The sequence below is a fragment of the Drosophila kikkawai genome, chromosome X, assembly GCF_030179895.1.
Source record: "Drosophila kikkawai strain 14028-0561.14 chromosome X, DkikHiC1v2, whole genome shotgun sequence".
NCBI lineage: Eukaryota > Metazoa > Arthropoda > Insecta > Diptera > Drosophilidae > Drosophila > Drosophila kikkawai.
This window is the reverse complement of record NC_091733.1, coordinates 10,205,591-10,229,729: the sequence shown is the minus strand read 5'-3', so window position 1 is coordinate 10,229,729 and position 24,139 is coordinate 10,205,591. Positions and strand designations below refer to the sequence as shown.

Here is a 24,139-nt window from a genome sequence, read left to right as displayed (position 1 = left end):
ACCGCATAATGTATCTTGCAGATGCATTCAGTGATTTCCTAGATAGACCCTCACGGATATAGATATACATATATATGTATATATAAGTATATATGCAGATCTATATCCGAAAAGGGAAACCGCAGCGGCAATGCATTTGAATTTTGACCAAAAAGGAAATCAATTTGCAAAAGGAAAGCCAGGAAAACGCCTTTAAGGGAGGGGAAAACATTCGATTTATAGGAAAATATGCAAGGAAAATGAAAGTAGATATGTAAATTATTATTCAAAATACATATAATTCTTAAATAAATATAAATTTAAATAAAAATAAATAAATACTTAAAAAAAAACTTAAATAAATAAAAATGAATATTTTTAAAATATATTTTTTTTCTTGAAATCAATTCCTTAATCACATAAAAGTTCAAGATAAATAGAAATAAAAAAACATAAAAATATATTATAATGGTTTTAAAACTGTATAAAATATTATACATTCCCTTTAAATTCCGCTCACAAAAAAGGTTTATAAGCTGGAAATATATTGATTTCTTGAAATTATAGCCCCAAAAATATAAATATCTTCAATCAAAACTCTTCATACCCTTCAAAAACCATACAAAATTGTCGCTGTAACATATAATAATCGTTATAATTCACCCACTTACTGCCATTAAAATACCTTTTGGCTCAATCCTTGGCCTTCTCGCTTAATTTATTCATTATTCACCGGCACACACCCAACACCAATTCAGCGATCACACCTGCTTGAATGTTTAAATTGCTGCATTAATGGGTATTCCTGCTGTCCATAGACCCATTCCGACTGCACCCACTTCACTTGGAGATGCAGAATTCCCAGGAGAGAGCAGGGGGCATGCCGAGTTTACTGGGTTACTGGGCATGAGACGCCTGTGTTTGCGTTCTATCATATTTTATCAGCAATGCAATGCAAAAATCTAAAAAAAAAACCAAGGAGAAGTAAGGCTGAAACCGAGTCGACTTCAGCTCCAGTGGTTGTTTAGCCCGCGAAATTGTTGCTGCTGCTGCTGCTGCTGCTGGCCCAGAGCACTTCGTTATCTAAATGACGTAAAGAATTTTAATCGAGCATCCGAAACGATAAACGATGTCGGCGAAACGTCAGCGAAAAAAGCGAAAAAGCAGCAGTCGAGAGGGGAGGAGGAGGAAGTAGGAGGAGGAGGATCGGAAAAGCAGGGGGAGATCGTATACTCACGACAGGCAAAGGCACTGGGAAAAATTAGGAGCCTAAACAGGCTTTCGAATATAATTGAGGTCAAAATAAAACAAATCCTTAAATTAAACTACTTAATATGTAACTAATATGTTTTTTATTTATAAAACAATATATATTTAGCTTACAAATACATTTTAAAAATGATTAAACAGGAATAAACATGAATTAAAATAATTATTCATAGCCATTTTAGTGAGTCAAAAATAGAACAAAGTGATTATATGATATAAAAATAACGAAACAAATTTGTAAGAATGCATAAAATATATCATTGACTAGGAAAATATTTAATAAACTCTGAAATTATATAGATTTTATAACTAAATTAAAATTTAAACACAACTGTACGAGTCAAGGCTCTTTAAAAATCAAAATAATCATTTGCCCAACTTAAAAGAACAATAAAAAAATTATTTAAAAATTTAAGATACTCCCAAGTACCCGCACATTTTTCCCAGTGTACAGACTGCAGGCATGCAAAGCTAGAAAAATGCATTTGAACGATTTGTAATTGCTATTACAGGCAGCTTGACATCATCGCCCGACAGCTGATGCCATGAGGATGACGATGTTCTACACCAAGATAATGATGATGAGGATGATGAGGATGATAATGGTGATCAGAGGGAGACAGGGAATAAATAAATGAAAGAAAGGGATAGAGTCAAAGGCATGAAAAAGCGCCGCCTCAGCAAAAAAAAAATATGAATGAATTGCAAACAAAAAAAAACAGAAATGTAGAACCATTAATATTCCAGAGCAGATTCAGAATTAGATCGTATGTGATATATGTATTTATATATATATCGGTCAGTTCTTTTATGGAATCAATGTCGGTAGGGAATTGAAAGTGCATTCCAATCGAGTTTGAATTTGAATAAGCCACGCGAGCTCAACTCAACTCGGCTCATTGATTAATATTCATTCAAACGATTACGTGATGCGCGTGAATCATGATCCTATTTAAAAAGTAGAGCTTTGTGCACTATTAATTGATACAAAAAAAATAATAAGAAAAGTATTAGAACAATGCAAGTGGCTTTGACCCACTTACTGGAATTATTTCTCTAGTTAATTATCTAAGTGGGAGAGCCTATATTTAGTAATCTTTTTCAAAGTAATAATTAAATAACTAAATGCTGATTAAAGCCAACTTGTTGCTAGTTTTCTTATCGCCTTGACTCCCCCTGGAGACTTTGTTTTTATTCAAAGTTTTAAATAATAAATTAATCCAAAGGGAAATTGATATTTCTAACCATTTGTTTTTCTACTTTTTGTTGTTTAAATTGATTTAAATTTAATAATAATTTTATGAAAGGGCAATTTATATTTCCAACCTTTTCTTCCTTTCCTTTCTGTTGTTTTTAATTGATTTCAATTGATTTAAAGGTTTATGTCCCTATATCTATCCTCTAACTGAACGCTCATGTTGTGCCTGCTGTGTCTCTTTGGCCATCGATCAGCTGGAAAATCATGAAACATTTTCTAACGCGGCAGCTGCAACACATTGTATTTGCATATTTCCATGGCCTGCATTTGGCAATGAACTTCATGGATGCCATGAATTCCCCCCTCTTTGATTCCGAGTGATTCAGGGTGGAAATTAGGGGGTAACTGGACGGGACACTCGAGCGTGTCCTGGCTCAATCATAGAAATTGTTTCCGCCAACAAATATTTGGCCACAAAATGGTTATTATGGCCATGTTGCCCCCCCTTTGGCCCGGAATGATTAATGACAATTTTTGGTTTGTCTCTCTGTCTCTCTCTCTTCAATTTCCCTACTTATGGCTCCAGATACAGGACACACACATATCCTGGTATCCTGGTATCCCGATCCAGCCAACATACATCCATTTTGACGTCTCGCTGGCCGATAACATTTAATTGCTCGGCGATATATCATAAGATAGCGAGCGCGTCGGCTACTGTGTTGCAGCGGCGGCAGGGTTGTGCTCTCAAGACTTGAAAATTAAATAAATAAATTGTATAAATTATATAGGTATATATGCGCATGATATATATATATATATATATATGTACGTATACATTCATGGCTTACATATATTTGCATGTGCATTGCCACACTGCCGGCCAAAAGTCAACTCATAAACCAAAAGACAGCGCGAGAGGTTGCCCAAATCACGCATACGCCGTGGTGTGCAAACAAACGGACATGTGAACACCCTACCCCTACCCTCCCAACCACCCACCGTGTGTTGATATTTTTAGACGGTTGCATTGCGGTCTGTATTATGGCCAATATGTGTGTATGTGTGTGTGTGTGTGTGTGTGTGTATGGGCATTTAAAGTTTAAGTGTGGCAATTAATCCATTTAAATGGGATTCTGTTGTGACATTTTAGGTGCAGGAAAGAAAATTAGTAGCAGTATGAAAGAGGATATTGTTTTATTTATTTATTTTCTCGGAAATATATATTTTATGAAGTTGTGGTTTTATATGCTCTAAATTTTAATACTCACATATAAGAAAATAAGAACTTTTTAATACCTATTATATATGCTATTATAATTTTTTTAAACCCTAAAGTGATTCATTTCTTTGCTTATAATTATTAACATTAAGCCAGGAATGTGTTTTGTTTAGGGAAGTGTATTTTATAAGTTCAGGTTTAGGCATTATATTTGCTTTTAATTTTTATTTTTAATTTTTATAAAAGCAAATTGTATTAAACCTAATTCCTTTGGTAAATCCCTTTTTTTTTGGCCAATTTTCCCACAAAATGTCATTAATTGCTGGCCGCTCTGTGTCTTTCGGTTGGTTTTCTATGTTGCTTTTGTGGCTCTGGTTGCGGTTAATTGTTGCTGCTGCTGTTGTTATTGTTGCTGCTGTTGCAAATTGTGGCAAAAGAGGGGGGGTGGGGGTCTTGAATTACCACCCCCAACCCCCTTTTTGGGGCGTTTTGCCGCACACAAAAAAGTATTTAAGAAACTAGCAAACGGAATGAAGTCAAAACGCAAACAGTTGGCAAAGAAATCAGTGCACTGAGAGATAAATATGGCAAGAAATAAAATTATAATTCTAATTTTAAGTTTCTTATTGAACAATTTTATTGAAATATTTCAAGAAATCATAATTCACTTGAGTAGAGTTTAGAAATTCGAATTATTTTTTTTAGCTGTGTAGAAACTGGCGCTTTGTTTTCTGAATTTTTGTCTCCCACTGCCGTTTCCGGTTGAGTTTCCGTTCTGTGTGTGCCCTTTCCTTGCTCATCCGTCTCCGTTTGCTGCTCCTTCTCCAGTTTTTTGTTTTTTTTTTTCGGTTGTCGGTCTTTGGTTTCCGTGCCTGGCACGCGCTGACACTTTTACTTTGTCCGGGGACCAACTTGCAACCTGCAACCTGCGACCTGCCACAAGTAGCAACTTCGCTTCGCCTTAAGGCAAATCCTGGTGTGATGTCATCTGGCATTGGGCCTGACATAATCCCTCAATTGAAACGAATAATGGTTTCTTTATTTACAAAGATCACCTTGAAATTTCAGTCTCTTTTAGGGAATTAATTTTAAACAAGTAAATAATTGGCATAATTTTTATTATTTTATTTTTTAATTTAAAAAAGCCAAGCAATCTTTAGCTTTAATTTTAAGTTTTTTTTTTAGAAAATTAATTATTATTATTTTAATTGATTATTTATTAATGTATAAAACCAAAAAAAAAAACAGCTTTAAATTTTGTTACTTATAATTTAAAATATACCTTAATATATTTCTATTATTTTATTGTTTATTTCTTGATTTAAAATAAACAAGTAAATATTATCTTAAATTTTTAGTCTTTGGAAAATTAATTAATTAAATACATGCCATATTATTATTATTTGGATTTAGTTATTTATAAAAATCAAGTAAAAAACAGTTTAAATTTTTGACTTTTAGAGAAATTAATTTATTAAAAATATTCCTTAATATATTTTTATTATTTGGTTGTATATTTCTTGATTTTTATTTTAAACCTTCAAATTAAAAAAAAAAAAAAATTAATTAAAAATATACCTTAAAATAAAAATATAAAAATATTATTTATTATTCTTGCTTCTAAAAACTAATGTCTAATGATCTTTTTATTTAATGTCCAACGATTTGTATATTTCTTGCATACTTTTTGGCTGTCTTTACAAAAAAAGAAAGCCAAAGCTCTTCTATATATATATATATATACACTTTTTTTTAAGTTCCTTAGCCCCTCCTGAGTGCGTCTCTTTCTAGGACCTCCACAAGTCCTGGCCGCAAATGATAAATTTATTTAATTTGCCATAAATTGCCAGAGTAACTAAGACGACGCACGCAATGACAACGCAACCGGGAACCCCCCAATGCTTAACCCCTCAATGCTTAACCCCTCCTTGCCTGAGACTCTATCCCTCTCTCTCTCTCTCTTACCCGAAAAGGAGCATGTCTTACAGCAAAAGTTTATGCAAAACAAGCCACAAAAATTAACGTTTGTCACATTGCGCAGGGAATGCGACAAATCAGTGGCAAAACTTTGGCCCGCAGACAGGTCGCGGGTTACTATTCTTTAGCTATTTGTTGTTTTTTTCTGTTTTTTGTGTTTGTGGGGCTTAAGGGGGCGTGGCAGGCACACATGCCAACGTCAAACAATTTCATCGATTTAGCAGGCGGTTCTTTTTTTTTGTTTTTTTGGCCAACAAGTTGTCGTCGGCGATTGTTTTTGTTTTGCGTTTTATTTATGCGACATTTTCATTGTGTGTTTACGGTGCCCGAAATGAAAATGAATAAGTGAAATGTGGGATAGATTGAAGAAGCGACAAATGGGGGGGTGGGAAAGTGGGTGGTGAGTGGAACTACATAGCTGAGCGAGCTGCTTGAGCTTGAGCAAACAGAGTCACATGCAAAGGCGCACTTAAAACTGCAGACGCCACATAATTGTCGCCCCTTTCCGCAGCAGCAACAGCAGCAGCAACAGTAGCAACAGTAGCTGTTGCAGGGAAGACCCCCCTTTTTGGAAAGCCCCTTGTCACACGGAGAACTGTGAAAGTGTCAACCCTGAAAATTAGTCAACAATTCTTTGGTATTGTGTTTATAAAAATGAGAATAAATAATATTTTTTCGTGGCTTAAAATTGCTTTGAATTCTTAATTGATTTTTATCATAAAGTAAATTAAATTTAAATATTGATTAAATATTAATTAAAAATTAATTGAAATATATTATAACTTATAATAGTACTAAATTATTTGGAAAATTATTATAATTTTACTAATGAAATATTAATTAAAAATTTGGTAAACCTATTATATTTTAAATACATTTTTAATTAAAAAAATCTACTATATTTAAATTGAATTAAAATTTAGCAAAATTATTAGTAAACTAATTTTTGTATTAATATTAAATATATATCTACATTAAATTTAAATTTATATTACAAAATTATTAGTAAAACTATTATACCTTATTTAAATTTTGTATTAATATTTAATCTATATTTAAATTAAATTAATAATACAAATGTTTTTGTTAAACATTTTTTTTAAATGTAAAAAAATTTTAAAATTGTTGTCAATTTAAAAAATCCATTAAACATTTTCTCCCAGTGCATCCACTGACAACTGTCACTGGTTTTTGACACGGATTCCCTGCTCTTTCTTCGCTTTCTGGCGAACTGCAACCGTAACTAAACACTCGCGGGCAACCTTTGCGACCTCCCAGCCTAGGGGCTTCGACCCGCGACCCCTTAACCCCTTAAACCCCCCCTCCAGCTAATGACTCATTAAATAACGCGCTGCAGCAAGAGGTTAAGGGATGCCACCGCTCGATGTGTGCATATTCATGAGCTTCGTGTTAAGCTGCCATTTTGACGTCGACCGGTTTGGCAGTGTGTTTGCATAGCCGAAAAAAAAAATAAAAAAAACAGCCAAGCCATGTGAGTCTCGAATATGAATATGAATCAAGCTATCAATCAAGCATCCTCTGTCTCCCCAGCCACTTGACATGCATTTCAGGCACAGGGCCTGCCAAGGGTTAAGCCCAATAACGACGGGGAGACTTAATATCGGATTATAGTTTGGTTTGAAAAAAGAACTAAAATTTAAAAATATATTTTATTTACTAGAAATCCCCTAAATTTGTATAGTTTTTGCTTAATTTTTTACAATTTCAAAACCAAAATGATAGTTTTTATACTCAATTAATAACCAGTTATAACTTAATAGCCTAATTAGGCCCATGTCTATGTCATTTCCCCCTGTTTTCCGGCATTCAGGCACTCCATTTTCCTGGCAATTACGCATATGTGACATCACGCATACGCCATGTAAGCCAGATCTGCATCTCCGCTGTCATAGCTTGTGGCTTTTCCGGCTGAAACCCTTTTCCGTTAGCCCAGGAAAAAAAAAGAAGAACAACTCGGAAATCGATTAGTCATAGACATAAAACCCAACTGAATTTTTATCGCTGATAGTTTTCCGTTTGTCGTAATTAAGAGGTTCAAGGGTAATAACCATTTTGCATGGCAAGGACTCTTGGCCTGGCTTTAAGCTTCAGCATTTCCCCATTATATATATTTATTTTAAATATATGTATATATATTTCTTGGGGGTTGTAGAAGCACTTTGCTGCCACGCATAAAGCGAGTTAATGATTCGATGGCAAAGACGCTAAGCGCTAAACGCTAACGAGCAATAATCAAATCAAAAATACTTTTTATTCACCATCTATGCGCGCTGATGGCAAATTGCTCTTAAACTGATTTTCGCCTCGTCGCAATTTTGATGCAAAGTGGTGAAAAATGTAGCGCATGATAGAAAAAAAGAAGGGAACTGCCCCCCCCCCCCCCCCCCTACCTTCTTTTAACCTGTTTGTTTGCGGCTCTTTGGACTGTTTTGTTGGCGCTTTTGCGTTTTCCAGGCGCCGCATATCAATTATCGACTCGAATTTACCCCTCCTTTTGGACCACGACTCGTCTTGCCAGCATTTCCCAGTCTTCCCAGCCTTACATCCTTCTCTTTTTCGCCCAGTTTTCCCTCTTTTTTTTTGTGTTTGTGCGCTACCTGGCTTTAAGTTCAAGTGCAAGGGGCAAAAACTGATCCCATTTCAGGCAGCGAGAATTTTCATTTGACACTCGTCAGAAGAAGAAAGAAAACAAAGTGCAACAGTCCAGGAAGAAAGCAGTAAAATATATAAAATATCCAGGCTATTCTTAGGTATTATTATCAATTGAGAAAATAGTTAAAGTAAGATTCTATAATATAATACAAGTTTCATAACTGGGAAGCTCTTGAAAATGCAAAGATTTCTTTAAAAAATAATTTTAAAAACTATTAAAAACTTAAGAAAATATATAAAAAACCATAAAGAAAGCCTTAGAAAACTAAAAAAAATATATTCACAATCCAACCCCTTTCCACCTGCGCCCACCTTTATCAAGAAAATCATGAGGGCGGGGAAAAACTTGTTTTCCGACTTGCGGATGATTATAATCCGTTGTTTGTGCGGGAAGGCCGTCAAACGGATTAGGATCACACGTCTGCCGGCCACGTAATTGGAGTCCAACATCCTTTGGCAGCCGAAATCCTTTATGTGCTGTCTGCCTTTTTGTAACTCCTGTTCCTCCAAGCCCCTCACTATTTTGAATGTTTAATGTCAATAAGCGGCAGGTGAAATAAAAAACAGAATAAAAACAAACAAAAAACAAAAAATATTTGCCTTCTTTTGCAAATTGACTTGAGGCGCCTTTGCCTGGGCTTTGCTTTCCCTTTTCCCCTCTCCCTGCCGAGTCCTTTTGGACTCCTTCTGTCTGTCCGCAATGAAATTGTCAAATTGTTGCCAGCAAATTCCTCGCCTTCGTGTTGAAAATTGCCGAAAAGCAAAAAAGAAAAGCGTGGTGGGGGGCGGGAGGTATGAGGCTAAACTTTTTGGGCGAAAAGTTACTGCAGTTTCGCGGCAGTTTCGGTTACGGCCAACATTAACTGCCACATTTCACCTGACTGCCGACTACCGATGACAAATTGTTGACTTGCCACGGCCAATGGCCTCAAAAAAAAAAAAACAAATAATAAATAGAAGAAGGAAGAAGATTTTCTCAATTTTAATTGTTTTTTAGATACAAGCAACGCTTTCTTTTAGGATTTGAAGGGGTAATTAAGGCTTTCAATTTGATGATTGTTTTTATTATTTATATAATTTGATGTCTTAATTTAATATATTTCTCAAGTGAACAGAGCATTAAAGTATTTTTTGAATTTATTTTTTATTTATTAATTTTTTATTTTTATTTATTTGTTAGCTAGTTTAATGAAAAATTTTAAGGCTCTGTTTAATACTTTTAAAGGTAAACCTAATTCCAAACTTAAGTCTTAAAATTACCTTAATTTCTGTTGTATAAATTTCTAAAAAATTCTTGAATAAGGTTTGGGTATTTTATTTATTTTAAAATTTTCTTTCTTTTTCAAAAATCGAATTATGATTTTTATAACCTTTTTAAAGTATTCTAATTTAATTCAAGAGCTTACAAAGCAATTTGGCTTAGTTATAGATTTTTCCCCCCAAAAATTATTTTAATAAAGTTATCTTTAAAAGTTGCCTCTATAAAAACTAGTCTAGAAATGCTTTCCGAATTTACCATATATTAAAATTTTTTTTTACTTTATCTTTACTTTTTTAGGATTGTTGCTTTTTTCTTAATTAATTAATTAAAATTTGTGCCTTTCTGAATTATTCAAAAATTTCTTAGCTCAAGTTTACAGTTTTTAGTTTTTAAAAAAAACATCAACAAGCTTTTATGATTCCCAAGTTTTCTAGGTATTTCTTTTTTATTAAATTTCTAGAACACCACTTATAGCTTTTAAATCACAAAATATATATAATGTAAAATATACAAAAATATATATTTAAAATATTTAAATACAAACTTTCTGCAGTGTAAAGTATCCCCTGAAAATCTCCGCTAATTGTTTACTCCCGAATTGGCTTTTACTTTAAGCTGCTCTGATTACGACACTCCCCACTCCACCTAGCCCCCCTGCTCCTGCTCCCGCCCTAATGTTCACTTAACTTTTCTTTACTTTTAATTAGCATCTGCCCTGCCCCCCTCTCCAGCGTCCTTTGTTATCTATATCCCTATATATCCTGCTGCTGGCTGCTTTTGCTTGTAATCAAATCCGCGTTGTGTCACTTTGTGTTGTGCGAAAGAATTATCCGAAAAATATTTGTAAAATTGCTCAAGAGTTGTTGTTGCGCTGCCTTTTGCTGTATGAAATATTAACCGGGGGGAGGGAGGGGAAAAAGGTTTCAAAAAGGGACGAGAGCGAGAGAGCATGCACAGGAAACTGTGGCTAACGAATGGACGTGGGACAGGGTGTGGAGTCTGCCTGCTGTCTGTCACAACAGAGAAAAACACATAATACACACACCCACACACCTAACAAACTTTTGCTTTCAAGTTGACAGTCGGGCGGGGGGCGGAAGAGTGCTTCATGGGGGCGGAAGACCTTGTTAAACTGCATCCGGTTGTCATCTAATTGCAGGCAGAAAAGCCAATCATCCTGGCTCGTCTCTCGTCTGGAATTTCACACTTCAGCAGCGTCTTCCTATTAATAGATTGCCATAGAATTTCAATTTCAATTTTTATTCTGGCATAAAGCATAATCCTGAACCCTTTTTTTGTATCCTTGCAGAATGCCAAGCGAACGAGTTCCGTTGCAACAATGGCCAGTGCATCGATTCCAGGAAGCGTTGCGATTACACGCTGGACTGCGAAGGCGGCGAGGACGAGGATGCTGAGTGCCGTAAGTGCTAGAAGCTAGAAAAGCTAGTTAAAACCGAAATTTACAACCAGATTATAGTACCTAATGCAGTGCTAATCGGGGCTTACAGCCCTGCCGTTAAAACTAGTCTAAAAACTAGATGTTTAAGCCGCTTTCGTAGTTTTCTAAGCCAAGAATTAGGATACGTGCCGAAATCGCTAACGCCTTCGGTTCGCCCCTACCGACTAACCCCAAGTATCTCTCATTTTTTCTCTCTCTCTCTCTTTATGTATAAATATCTCGTTTAACCACGCTAACCGCCATGCTAACCACCACATGACCACACTAACCCCCGGTTAACTAATTAACAGCCGCCGCCTGCAGCGACATGGAGTACCAATGTCGCGAGGGCACGCACTGTTTGAGCCTGAGTCAGCAGTGCGACGGCCATGCCGATTGTGCCGACGGCGACGACGAGGAGGACTGCCCCGGAAGTGAGTAACCGCCATCTTGGTCACATTTCCATGTCCATTAGTCACATTCTTCATCCACTTGGGAACTTTTTAAGGCCAAGCAATGTGGCAGAAGAAACTATAAATAATAACCCTAAGAATTAGAACAAGACAAAGATTCTTCTACCAAGTTGCTGGCTCAGTGTTGCCTCTTGTTTAAACTGTAAAGAAATCTTAGAACATTCCTAAAGCCTGGCCACACTTCTAATTAATCCCTCCATTACGCCATCTCTCCACTCTCATTCTCTGTATCTCTCCATTATCCAAATCTCCATACATGCTGCTTTTCTGGGCGGTACAGTTGTGCCCAAGCTGCGCTATACATGCCCCAAGGGCAAGTTCACCTGCCGGGATCTAAGCTGTATATCGATTGTGCATCGTTGCGATGGCCGGGCCGATTGCCCCCACGATCGTTCGGATGAGGAGGGCTGTCGTAGGTGTTCGATAAGCAAAACAATCGATTACTAGTCAAAACTCTCCTCTCTCTCCGTTTGTCTGTGTGCTTTTTTCTGTCCGTTTTTTGCTTTTCCCTTTTGTTTATGGAAATGCAGCCTGTCTGTACGACAAATGGCAATGTGACGATGGCACCTGCATAGCCAAGGAACTGCTCTGCAATGGCAACATCGATTGTCCCGAGGACATATCCGATGAGCGCTACTGCGAGGGTGAGTAAATCCTGCAAAGAGTTGCTCTTGGGGTGTCGAGAGAGGTAAGTGCGCACCATTTCACAATCACTTAATCACCCAGAGTCACCCAAAAATCACTTGTATATCACAAAAATCACCTCCGCCAATAACTAACAATCGGGTGCTATCGATTTATATCGATGTCGTCGTCGCCAGGTGGCTCCATTGAGGATGAGTGTCGGTTCGATGAGTTCCGTTGCGGGACTGGTGAGTGCATACCGATGCGTCAGGTGTGCGATAACATTTACGATTGCAACGATTACTCCGATGAGGGTAGCTGCGGTAAGAGCTTCGTGTTCGTCTGTCGATAACTATACGATAAGTTTCCTAAGTGTGTCAAGTTTAATGCGAGTCCTCTCTGACTCTTCTTCTCTGTTACGCTTTCGCCGATCTTCGTGGGTAACTAAAATCGATATTTGGTGTTGGTATTCTCTCTCTTGTCCTCTGCCTCTGTCTTGTTTGTGCTTTTCTCGCTGAAATCGCTTTTCTTGCGATAGCCAACTTTTGTCCCAGTGTGTCTGTGTGTCAATCGATGATTGTTTGATTTTGATTTTAACTCGATACATTTTATTTTTCTTTTCCCTTCCCCTCAAAAAAAATCCAAAAAAAAAAACCCGAATCCGAACCCGAACCCCCCTGGTTGTGGTTATCGAATGCCCAAAAATTAATCGATTAACTGCACGTCAACCTGAAACAACAACAACCCTGCATCAACGGACCAACGGACTCGGCCCAACAACAATCGATACCGATAACGATCCAATTTTTAACTAAAACTAAAAACTGCATGAACATAATCAATGAAAAAAAAAAACCCCTTAACCCACCGCCCATGGTCTGCATGCGGTTGTCCTATGTCACGTAATCGTGTCGTGTAATGTCTCCTCCACCGATAACAAAACCTATCGATCGGTCGCTCGGGATTAGACGATGACGAAGAAGGGCCAACGGATGCCGTGGGCATTCCCTTGGGCGGCTATCGCCCACCGCGGCCTCATACCAGCCGACCCAAGGGCAACGGCCTGGACGCGGAGGACATGTACGAGTACCAGGTGGTCTACCAGCCGAGCAACGTCTACGAGAAGGCCAATTCCCACAATCCCTGCGCGGAAAACCAGTTCCGCTGCACCACCACCAATGTGTGCATCCCGCTCCATCTGCGCTGCGATGGCTCGTATCACTGCAACGACATGAGCGACGAGCGGGGATGCGAACAGTACCGCCGTCCGGCAGTCTCCACCCGGCGTCCCGCGATCACGGTCACTACGTGGTCGCCGTGGCAAGCGCCAGGCCAGCTGGAGCAGAGCAGCACCACCACAACCACATCAGCGCCAAGAACCGTAACCAGAACCACCACGACCACCGATGCACCGCCTCGGCGAGAGCCCTCTCCAACGAGGCCATCACCAACAACCACTAACCCAATAACAACAGTCGGCGTAGCGAGTAGGTGACTCCGATAATCGGAGAATAGAGTAGCATATATATCCCGGAATAGGGTTGAATATTAACCAATCCATAATTTAAACCACAAGGTGTTTCTGTTGCAACAAAAGTGCGGGGTAAAAAGGAGAATTTTTAATGTTATCTAAAGAAAATAATTACTTTATCGAGAAACTCGACTAACATGATCGACAGTATATCGATTAATTATAGATTTTCAAGGGCTATTTTTATTTAAATTAATCAAAGTTCATTAGAAATCATATGAAGGATCATATGGATAAACGTAATCGATCATTTATCGAATGCTATAAAATATCACTCATATTAATCGATAATTTACCGAATTTTTAATCTTATGTTGCATAAATGCTCTAAAAAACTATACTTTCGTGTCATAAAAATCCGCCATAAAGAGCTTTGTAACCGGAAATGGACACAAAAAGTCGTAGTTAGTCATTTGCTGTATGCGTTTTTTATTTAATATTTCCTTTTTTGTGTATTCCCCTCTAACCGCGGCAATTTTGTTGCATTGTGAAACACTAGTGGGCATGAATGGATGACACAGGTATTGGGTACCTTTAACTCTAAGTTTTGACTAGTTGATGGGTCAAGAAGTGGACGAGGAAGCGGAAGTAAAAGTGCATGCCATGTTTGGAACATAGAAACCTACTTTAGCCATAACCACACACACACATACAGATACAAACACACACACATATGCCTTGGCTACCTAGTTAAGCCTTTTATTTAAATACTCTTTTAATTGATTTGCCTCATATACAGTTCACTTGTACATATCCCACTCTGCTCTCTCTCTCTCTTTCCGTTTTTTTATGGCTTGTTTTACTATCATTGCGATTATCCATCCGTCCCGCTGTGTCACCCATCATCATTCACCAAAAACCAAAACCAAAACAAAAATAAAACCGTAGGCAACCCATCACTGTCTCCCTCATCGGCGGCGGGGATTGGGGGCAACTGCCTCGAAAACATTGAATTCGCGTGCCACAATCGCGATTGCATTACGATTGAGAGCGTCTGCGATGGCATCCCCGACTGCGGCGACGCGGAGGACGAGGACTATGCGCTCTGCAACTGCAGCGGCGACAAGGTGAGTCCTGGCCCAGGACACCATCCCCATCCATCCGAAAGACTTTCCATCCACAAACACAAACACACACAGAGTGCTCATCCAAAAAAAAAAGAATGAATTCTGAGCTTCTAGGCAATTTCCAACTGAGAAAGTAATCATATTCCTGTAGCAATATTATTTATATATTTTAAACATCAATTATTATAGATACTTTTCGTATTTGTTTAAATCTAAAGTATATTTTTAATTACTTTCGCTAATTTATGTATCGAAATACTCGATAAACTTGATTGATACATTCATAGACAAACGATAAATTGTAACTTTATTTGCTACATAAGGAAATTCCTTAAATAATTAATTAATTTTTCTATAACTCATATTTTGTCTTAATTTTTGAAATCGATAATTAATCGAATTTCAAGTTTTTGGTTATTATTTACCATTTTCGATTAATTTTGGACTAGTACTATAAATATTACCTCAAACCTTCAATAAGCTTAAGATAGGCGCACACACCACTACACACACCTACGCTCTCACCTGTACAAAAAACCCACACATTCTCATGCTTTCTTCAGTACAAATGCCAACGCGGCGGCGGCTGCATACCGAAGGTCCAGGTGTGCGATGGCAAACCGCAGTGTCGTGACCGCAGCGACGAGAGCGCCTGCCGTAAGTACCATCTCTAGCATACTCGCTATAGTCTTCTATCAACCCTATCACCCCAGATCACTCGCTCTCTCTCTATCACTTTCTAACAAGTTTTTTTGGTAAAATTCGCCAGTTAAATTATAACCGTAGGTTAAGTTTTGAGCATCGTTGATCGGTTAAACTGCATGATTGCAACCCTTGGTTAAATTTATCTACTAAGCCTTAACCGTAGGTTAATTGGTTGAGCCACCTTCCCTAATTACGCCCTTATATTAAACCCTTGGTTAAATTCACCGATTAAGCTTTAACCGTAGGTTAAGTTGAAGCTGCTTAAGCGTAGCCTTTGCTAATTGGACAAAATGCTAACTGCTAGTGCCACAACCCACAATTCCTCCATTTACACTCTTAATTTCTAACAGCTAAAAGCTGCTACCCCCCGTATCGACTTTTGTTGCTAACTGTACTCTCTGTTTTGTTCTCTCTTCGCCCCACCGGGGATTTGAAAAACCCGTGTAAAAATCTATCCCGTACTCTACTGCCACTACTCTGCCACACACTCTGCCATACTCTGATTACTCTGAAACCCGACTATCTCCGACTCTGTAATCCCCGCTCCAAATTCCTGATCCTGCAGACCTCCATGGGCGGTTCAATAGAACCCGCCTGGGGGTCGAGTGCCTGAGCCATCAGTACCAATGCGGCGACGGCAGCTGCATTTCCGGATATAAGCGCTGCAACGGCATCACCGACTGCGACGATGGCGCCGATGAGAACAACTGCCCGTTTACCTACGACGACAACTACGGTAGTCCCACCATCTTGAGCCACCTCTGACCCGAGTTGTCCATCTGTGTCTAGATCTGTGTCCCGCGAGTTGTACTTAAAACTAAAGATAGATCGTAGAAAGTGCCAAGAGAAATATACAATTTAAAGGCAACTTTAAAAGCGGTTTTCTGATACCTAATTAAAGATTATTAAAGATATATAGGTAATATTTAAAAAAAATGTATTTGTAAAAAGAAAACCCCTTGAAATTTCCCTTTAAATCCGATTTTTTTCTTTAGCATTTCCTTTGGGAAAATCTTAAGTTTTAAGTTCATCTGCCGCTATCTTTATCTATACGCCTATCGATCTGTCTAAGGGTCCTTGTCCCTGCTATAAACATTACATTTTTCTTTTATCTTTCCTCCAACTTTTCAAACACACACACACACACACACACATACGCCCTCACAGACACCGACCCGGAAAACAATCCGCTGAATGAATGTGAAATCCTTGAGTTTGAATGTGACTTCGGTCAGTGCCTGCCGCTCGACAAGAAGTGCGATGGCAACATAGACTGTGACGACGAGACGGATGAGCTCGATTGTCAGTCCTATACAGGTAAAAAATACGCCCTCCTAAGCTAACACCCTCCCCCCTTTGAGGCTCCAGGTGCTACTTACCACAAAACACCTACTACTAGCGATAACCACACCCATATCACCCTCGCCCTCAACCCCAAGCCTCATCTCACCCGATCACCGATCACATCATTCGCAGAGCATTGTCTAGAGAACGAGTTCGAGTGCGACGACTACTGTTTGCCCCGAGATCAGCTATGCAATGGCATTGCCAACTGCAACGATGGCAGGGACGAGCGCAACTGTACCTTTTGCCGGGACGATGCCTACCTGTAAGCCCATGCCCAGGGTCATAATATTCATTAAAGTCATAAATATACACAACTTCCATTATATCAACTATCAATTAATCTTTGCATCAGGGGTGCCCAAGGTCCTGACTCGTGAGTCCTGATTTTGGGCAACCTTGCCTTGAAGTAAAGTTTTTATTGAAAAATGTATGATTGTTTAAGGTTCATATATAGGAGTCTGTCCTACAAATAAGACTTCATTGAAATGAATTGCATATATTTTTTAAAATTTGTTTGATCTTTTAAAGTACTTTTTTTAAATAAATTAAAACCAAATTTATCGAGTTTATCATAGGATGTTTAATTGATAGTTGAAATCTATCCTAGTCTATCACTTCCTATCCCTATCATATCATAATCATATTTCTGCTCTTCCATGTCACGGCTCCTACTCCAACAACAACAACAACAACACACCATATTGACACACACAAACCACAACAACATTATCATCATCATCATGACCATCATCATTATCGTCATCTATACGCTCACGATATCGATATACATCGCCATATCGAAAGTTGCAACACCGGTGAATGCATTGCCGACACGCAGCGTTGCAACGGCAAAGCCGACTGCGCCGATGGCAGCGACGAACGTCACTGCGGTAAGAAGCACCCGTTACTGATACCGATACCGATACCGATATCGGTACTGCTACCGATCCTGATCCTGCTCCAATAAATCCCATCCCAGCACCACCCTAGACTATAACTCGTAGTTGGTTTGCTTTGCTTTTGAATTCGCTTTATATGGGTCTTAGATTTAGTTAGGACTTACAACTTAAGTAGGAAATGTACCATTTACCCTTGTGACCTTGAGTACTTAATCACAGCGATGTGTATATTTTGTTTTTGTAATTTCAAGAAAGGAAATTATGTCTGCCAAATGAGCTGGCCTGCAACGGCACTTGCGTTCATCGGAGAATAAAGTGCGATGGCAAAATCGATTGCCTTGATGGCTATGACGAGAAATATTGTAGCGGTAACAAAAACCATTCAGAAATTCGTAATCCTTTGAAACTATTTCGAAACTCTTAAGGTTCTCCTGTTTTTCCATATTTTTATGATACATTTTCCGTGTCTCAGACTTTCTCTCAAGAATCCTTTTTATAAACTTGAAACTTTGACTATTGAAACCTAAACTGAAAGCTTTAGGAACTGACTTATTTTCTATATACCATATATATTTTTTATTCCGCTCATCTCAAAACCTTATTTTCCCTAAGCTTTGCTGTTTTCACAACTTTGATCCTTTGATTTTATCGCTGCCTCTAACCCAGCCTTTGTTTATCTAACGTGATTATGTCTTGTCTTGTTTCATCTCTATGTTAACCCCACACACCAACATCACCGCCAAACAACCAACATCCTTGCCACATGCCACATCCACACACACCAACAACAACACTCAGCCACAGGGACCCGACACTACGACACAACCACTATGAATGTCCTTGTTCCAAAACCGAGTCCAGTTCCAATACCAAGACCCAGGCCCTGCCAGTCCCATCAGTGGCGTTGCTCGAGTCTCGAGTGTATTGATATCGATTTGCGCTGCAATGGGATCGATGATTGCGCCGACGGATCCGATGAGGGTCTGACCTGCTTCGATGGTAAACGCGTTAGAACTCACATTTGTCTAGGATCTAAAGCCATTTTAGTATTTTTCAACGAGAATTTTAGACTTTTAAACGTTAAAAACAATAAGTTTAATGCAAAAATCAGATCTAGCGCCATTTCATACACATTTTCGATATATTTACGATAACGATAACGATATTTTGCACAGTAGCTAGTAAGTCCCACTCCGTTTGGAAGCAGGTTCGTATGAAGAGAGACTGTGCTAGAGTTTAAGCTGTCTTCATGGCCTAGGCATAACCATAATCATACCGCTTTCTTATCTCTCTTTCTTGCTGCAAACCACAACACCACGCATTCAACATCCAAACACACACATCGCATGCCGACCATATATATATATATATATATATAAATATATAGCCACCAACCGACTCAAGCCCAGCGACTGTGCCCCGGATCAGTTCTTCTGTGACGAGTCGTGCTACAACCGCTCGGTGCGGTGCAACGGCCGAGCGGAGTGCGCCGACGGAACCGATGAGGCGTCATGTCCGCCAACCAACTCGTTGACATGTCCGCAGTACCAGTGCCGCTCCAGCGGCAAGTGTTACTCGGAGAGCGAGCGCTGCGACCGCCGGCGTCACTGCGAGGATGGCTCCGATGAGGTCAACTGTAAGTCCCCGTCTCCAGCATCTTCATCTTCAACTCAATCTTGATCTTATCGCGCTCTCCCATCCATCTCACTCTCGTCTATTCAGTGATCGTAATATCATTAAAACTTGAAAGTTGGTCGGTCTCCGGCCGATTAATGTCCGCCTACTTACTTATTATATCAATTTTTAAAGCACCTTTTTCTAAGTGTCTGTATCCGTGAGCACAAAACTTCTTCAGCACCCACAGAGTCAGTGCAAAGGCAATATAAAGAGTAAGATGCGTAACGCACATACATGTCAATGGCATAACAAAAGTAATTTGTATGCTAGCGTTCATATTCTATATATTGTCTTTGGTCAGTGAATATGAATATTGTAATTGTATAGCACTTTTGAATATCGTTTTTTAGTATCTGAAACCATATGTACTTTACAGTAATTAAAGTCAAACGAAAAGGTAAAGCCACACGATTGGTTAATTTAAACACAATTTGGATCACAATTACATTTTGCACATAAACATATGTCGTACTGCATCTGAATATCGTATGAATATCGTATGTGCTTTTTCATTTGCTAATCTCTCTCTCTTTCTCCATTTCTCACACTCTCTCTCTTTCTCTCTCTCTATCCACTGCGCTTTGAATTGAATTTGTGAATATATTCGTTGGTTTTCCTTTGGTTTTTGCATTTCACTTGAGTTTTCTGCACCACACAAAACACACAACCCGAATATCGTATTTACCCTTAGGCACTGGCATCCTGTGCAAGGATCACGAGTTCCTCTGCTTCGATCGCCAGTTTTGCATAAACGAAACGCAGCACTGCGATGGCTTCTACGACTGCCGGGACTTTTCCGACGAGCAAAACTGCATTGGTTAATGATTTAAGGCTATATTCGAATTTTTCTTTTTTATCTAGATCGATCTTTTTTTGGTTTTTCGATATAATTAGTACCTCTATTGGTATTTATAGAATTTATAATTATTATCCTAAGTTTGCTTTAAGTCGACAAAACCGCATGCTTCCAAACATTTTATGCACTTGTTTACCTAAACCTTTTCTAGATATATATTCTCGATATATATATGTATATTCCAAACCTAAATTGACCTTAGACTTTTCAGCGAAATTTTAGTGCTTACTTTGAGTCCTTTGAACTGATCTGAGCTCTTGACTTTTGACCCACCTACAGGCTGTGCCGACAACCAGTTCCGCTGCCACAACGGCGACTGTGTCCAGGGATCGGCTCGGTGCGATGGCTATCCCGAGTGCTCCGACGGCTCCGATGAGATCAACTGCGCCGGCTCCCTGGAGTGCCAGCCCAACCAGTTCCGCTGTGACAGTGGTCAGTGCGTCAGTTCGGCGGTGCGATGCAATGGCATTACGGACTGTCGCGATAGCTCTGACGAGCGCAACTGCGGTAAGTCCTTTATCCTTTTTTTTGGGGGGGTTATCTCCAACCTCCAGACTCTGTCATGCCATCACCATTCCTTTGGGGAAACTTAATGTAAGAGTAAAGCAGCAGAAAAACCAATAAAATTGCCTCATAAGGTCATCATTCTGCCGAAGGGAATACGGCCAGGCCCACGACCACCTCTAGCACCACCACAACCACCACCAGCAGCACCACCACGGCATTGACCCCGCTGAGAATCCTCTGTCCACCGACAACCTTTAGGTGCGACAATGGACCCTGCATCTCCCTGGCCATGCGCTGCAATGGAAGGATTGATTGTCCCTACGACAGCAGCGATGAGGTGGACTGCGGTCCCATAAGCAACGAGATTGATCGTAAGTGGAGAGCAACGCACCCGAGAACCCGACAACTTGAGATCCCTGAGAACCTTCTCCACCGAAGCACCGAAGGAGAAAGCCCCCCAATAACTCTTTCTCTCTCTCTCCCCTCCAAAAATGTAGCTACTAACTGCGACCCCGGGGCTATGGCTACCACCACACACACAAGAGTCGTATCTAGAAATCACTCTCATAACACTAGCAATAAGTTCAAGATACAGTATCTGAGAGATACTAATGACCATGTTGGTTGTTATTTCCTCCACAGCCTCCGATCACAACCAAGGAACTCGCGGATCATCAACCGTGCTGAATCTCAAGACCTATCCCGACAGCCAGATCATCAAGGAGAGTAAGTATTCAGCCGCACACTGCCTTTGTTTTTCTCCCAACTAAAAAAAATATTAAGCAAAACAAAGACATGACACCGTTATGTTCTTCGACAACCCTAATTGCCGTTCTTTGTTCTCGTTAATGCTTAACAACCCAATTATTTTAATGAACAAAAAAAAACCAATAATAAAATAAAAATAAACCGCAGGATATATTAGGGAGGGTAAGTTGGCCTAACTACAAGTCACTGCACACAATTATGCATTCCGTAGTACAGAGAGAATACTCGACCAGCACCTGGAAGTCAGTCCCCAGCACCAAACCAGCACCAAGAAAAAGCAAAAAAAAATGCACGATCCATTGGCTCGGAGTGGAGTTGTATATTCTGTCGAAATTTTTTAAAACCCACCAGTCCCTGTTTGGTCTGAGATAGCCTCAAGCTAAAGTAGTTAGGAATAATAGAGAATATCGATATATCTGGGCTGTGAACTTGCGATAAATCGATATTCTTTTTGATATATCGAACTGGGCCTACATTTTAATTTAAACATTTAATTTTTGAGGTAAACATATAAAGTATAAAGGGGTAATCACAAGCTTTAGTTTTATTAAAGCTTTAAATACATTCGTTAAAAAAAATTAATTACAGATTTCCAATGCAATCGATATTTTTCGATAAATCAAACATTTCTAACTGTTGTGTTGTGGTTAAATTCTATTAAAATGTTTCGATACACCAAACTATATACTATTTTCGATATTATTTAGAGTTCGATATATTTTTCTTGTTGCTTTCGATACACATCCCCAACTGTATTGAAGTTGTATTTAAATGTTTTATACGATTTTAGCCTTGTATCCCCCCCGTAAAGTCTTGTTCCCACAAAAGCCTACTCCTACTGCCCTATATCTTAGCTCGTCTTTCTTTTTTTGCCCTGAATTTGGCGCTTTACTTACTCCTTTTTCTGGCTTCACCTGCCAGGTCGCGAGGTGATCTTCCGTTGCCGAGACGAAGGTCCTGCCCGTGCCAAGGTCAAGTGGTCGCGTCCCGGTGGTCGTCCCCTGCCGCCCGGCTTCACGGATCGCAATGGCCGCCTGGAGATACCCAATATACGCGTGAGTAGCTCTTAATTTAAATTGGAAACTAAATGCACTATATATGTTTTGAATTATTTGTGCAGGTTGAGGACGCCGGCACCTATGTGTGCGAGGCTGTGGGCTATCCCAGCTACACTACCGGACAGCAGGTCACTGTCAACCTTAATGTCGAACGCTGTGAGTATGAGTCCTTACACTTTTTGAAATATATAATTTTTTATATCTAAAAAATCGCCTAAAAATAAAGTATTTTTAAGTTTCAGAAATTAATTCTAGAACTAAAAAACTTTTTTTTTTTAATTCTAGAATAAATTTAAAACTAAGAAACTTTTTCTTAATTCGAGAAATTAATTCTAAAATTAAACAACTTTTTTTTAATTTAGAAAATGTTTTTTAGTTTTTTTCCTAAACTTTTTCTTTGCTTAGAATTAGTAAACGTTTCCATGAATTTAAGGAAAGGCACATTAAAATCAAGACAAGACAACTCTAAAGTAAAAAAAAAATATTTAATTTAATTTGTATATTTATCTCAAATTAAACAATTTGAGCCGAAAAATCTTACACGTGTGCAGTATAATTCCCAACTGGTTCTAATATCCCTGTGGAATGAATATTCGGTTTTGAAACATTTGATTTTTTTCTAAAATTAATAAAAAAGTTCCCTTTCATTTTAAAAATAATTTTAGATATTTAAGATATGTATACATATATATAAGATATATATGAGATATATATATACGATATATAATTATAAGATATATTTAAGACATTTGTGGTTTATGCAAGCAGCCTGGGGAGAGCACAAGTACGAGGAGCTGCGATCCAACCGCATACGCTATGGCACGGTGCCGCACATTGGTCTCGAGTTCTTTGGCCTAGGTAGGAGCTTCCTTAACAATCCGTCCTGTGGGTGATCATGATCACCTGTGACCTGGATGGTTTTTTTTTGTGTAGAATTAATTAATTACTTTTTCTCTATTTCTTAAACAAATGCCAACCTTGGCTGTGGAATGGTAAGATACTTGATCTGGTTTTTGATTTAATTTAATTTTATTGATTTAATATATATATTTAATATTTTAATGTATAATATTTAATAATTGATTTTTAATTTAATAATTGATTTTTAATTTAATAATTGATTTTTAATCCAATATCACTTAATGCCTTCTCCCACAGACAACGAACTGGCTGCCCGTCCCTCATCAGCCTGCAACGAGTACCAGGCCACCTGCATGAACAACGAGTGCATCGACAAGTCCGGCATCTGCGACGGCATCCCCCACTGCTCGGACGGATCGGACGAGCAGAGCTGCAGCCAGGGCAGGAAGTGCCAGCCCAACCAGTTCATGTGCTCCAACTCCAAGTGCATTGATCGCACCTGGCGCTGCGATGGCGAAAACGATTGCGGTGACAATTCCGACGAGGCCACGTGTGACCCAGAGCCAAGTGGTTCCCCCTGCCGGTATAGCGAGTTCCAGTGCCGCAGCGGCCACTGCATCCCGAAGAGCTTCCAGTGCGACGACGTTTCCGATTGCAAGGATGGCAGCGATGAAGTGGGTTGCAGTAAGTAGACACAAAACCCCTCTCCTTCTCGCCAAGATCCTCTGTAATGTAACCCCACTTATCCT

The 24,139-nt window shown here is 39.0% G+C and overlaps 1 protein-coding gene across 20 annotated transcripts in view; it reads left to right on the top strand.

The window, feature by feature from the left end:
• Positions 1–24,139, top strand: part of trol (terribly reduced optic lobes) — a 94,235-nt gene that overhangs the window by 49,170 nt on the left and 20,926 nt on the right. For 8 of the 20 annotated variants that reach the window (XM_070288152.1, XM_070288150.1, XM_070288153.1 and 5 more), the window contains 17 exons: positions 10,889–10,999; positions 11,329–11,451; positions 12,312–12,437; positions 13,083–13,601; positions 14,534–14,712; positions 15,276–15,369; positions 15,983–16,153; positions 16,585–16,734; positions 16,894–17,026; positions 17,569–17,654; positions 18,462–18,662; positions 19,051–19,299; positions 20,476–20,703; positions 21,346–21,429; positions 22,393–22,526; positions 22,592–22,685; positions 23,688–24,074. In XM_070288152.1, coding sequence (XP_070144253.1) covers positions 10,889–10,999; positions 11,329–11,451; positions 12,312–12,437; positions 13,083–13,601; positions 14,534–14,712; positions 15,276–15,369; positions 15,983–16,153; positions 16,585–16,734; positions 16,894–17,026; positions 17,569–17,654; positions 18,462–18,662; positions 19,051–19,299; positions 20,476–20,703; positions 21,346–21,429; positions 22,393–22,526; positions 22,592–22,685; positions 23,688–24,074 — 3,069 coding nt within the window. Of the gene's footprint in view, positions 1–10,888; positions 11,000–11,328; positions 11,452–12,311; positions 12,438–13,082; positions 13,602–14,533; positions 14,713–15,275; positions 15,370–15,982; positions 16,154–16,584; positions 16,735–16,893; positions 17,027–17,568; positions 17,655–17,914; positions 18,032–18,461; positions 18,663–19,050; positions 19,300–20,475; positions 20,704–21,345; positions 21,430–22,392; positions 22,527–22,591; positions 22,686–23,687; positions 24,075–24,139 lie in introns of all 20 variants that reach the window. The other 12 variants (XM_070288154.1, XM_070288162.1, XM_070288163.1 and 9 more) reach the window with 9 other exon arrangements.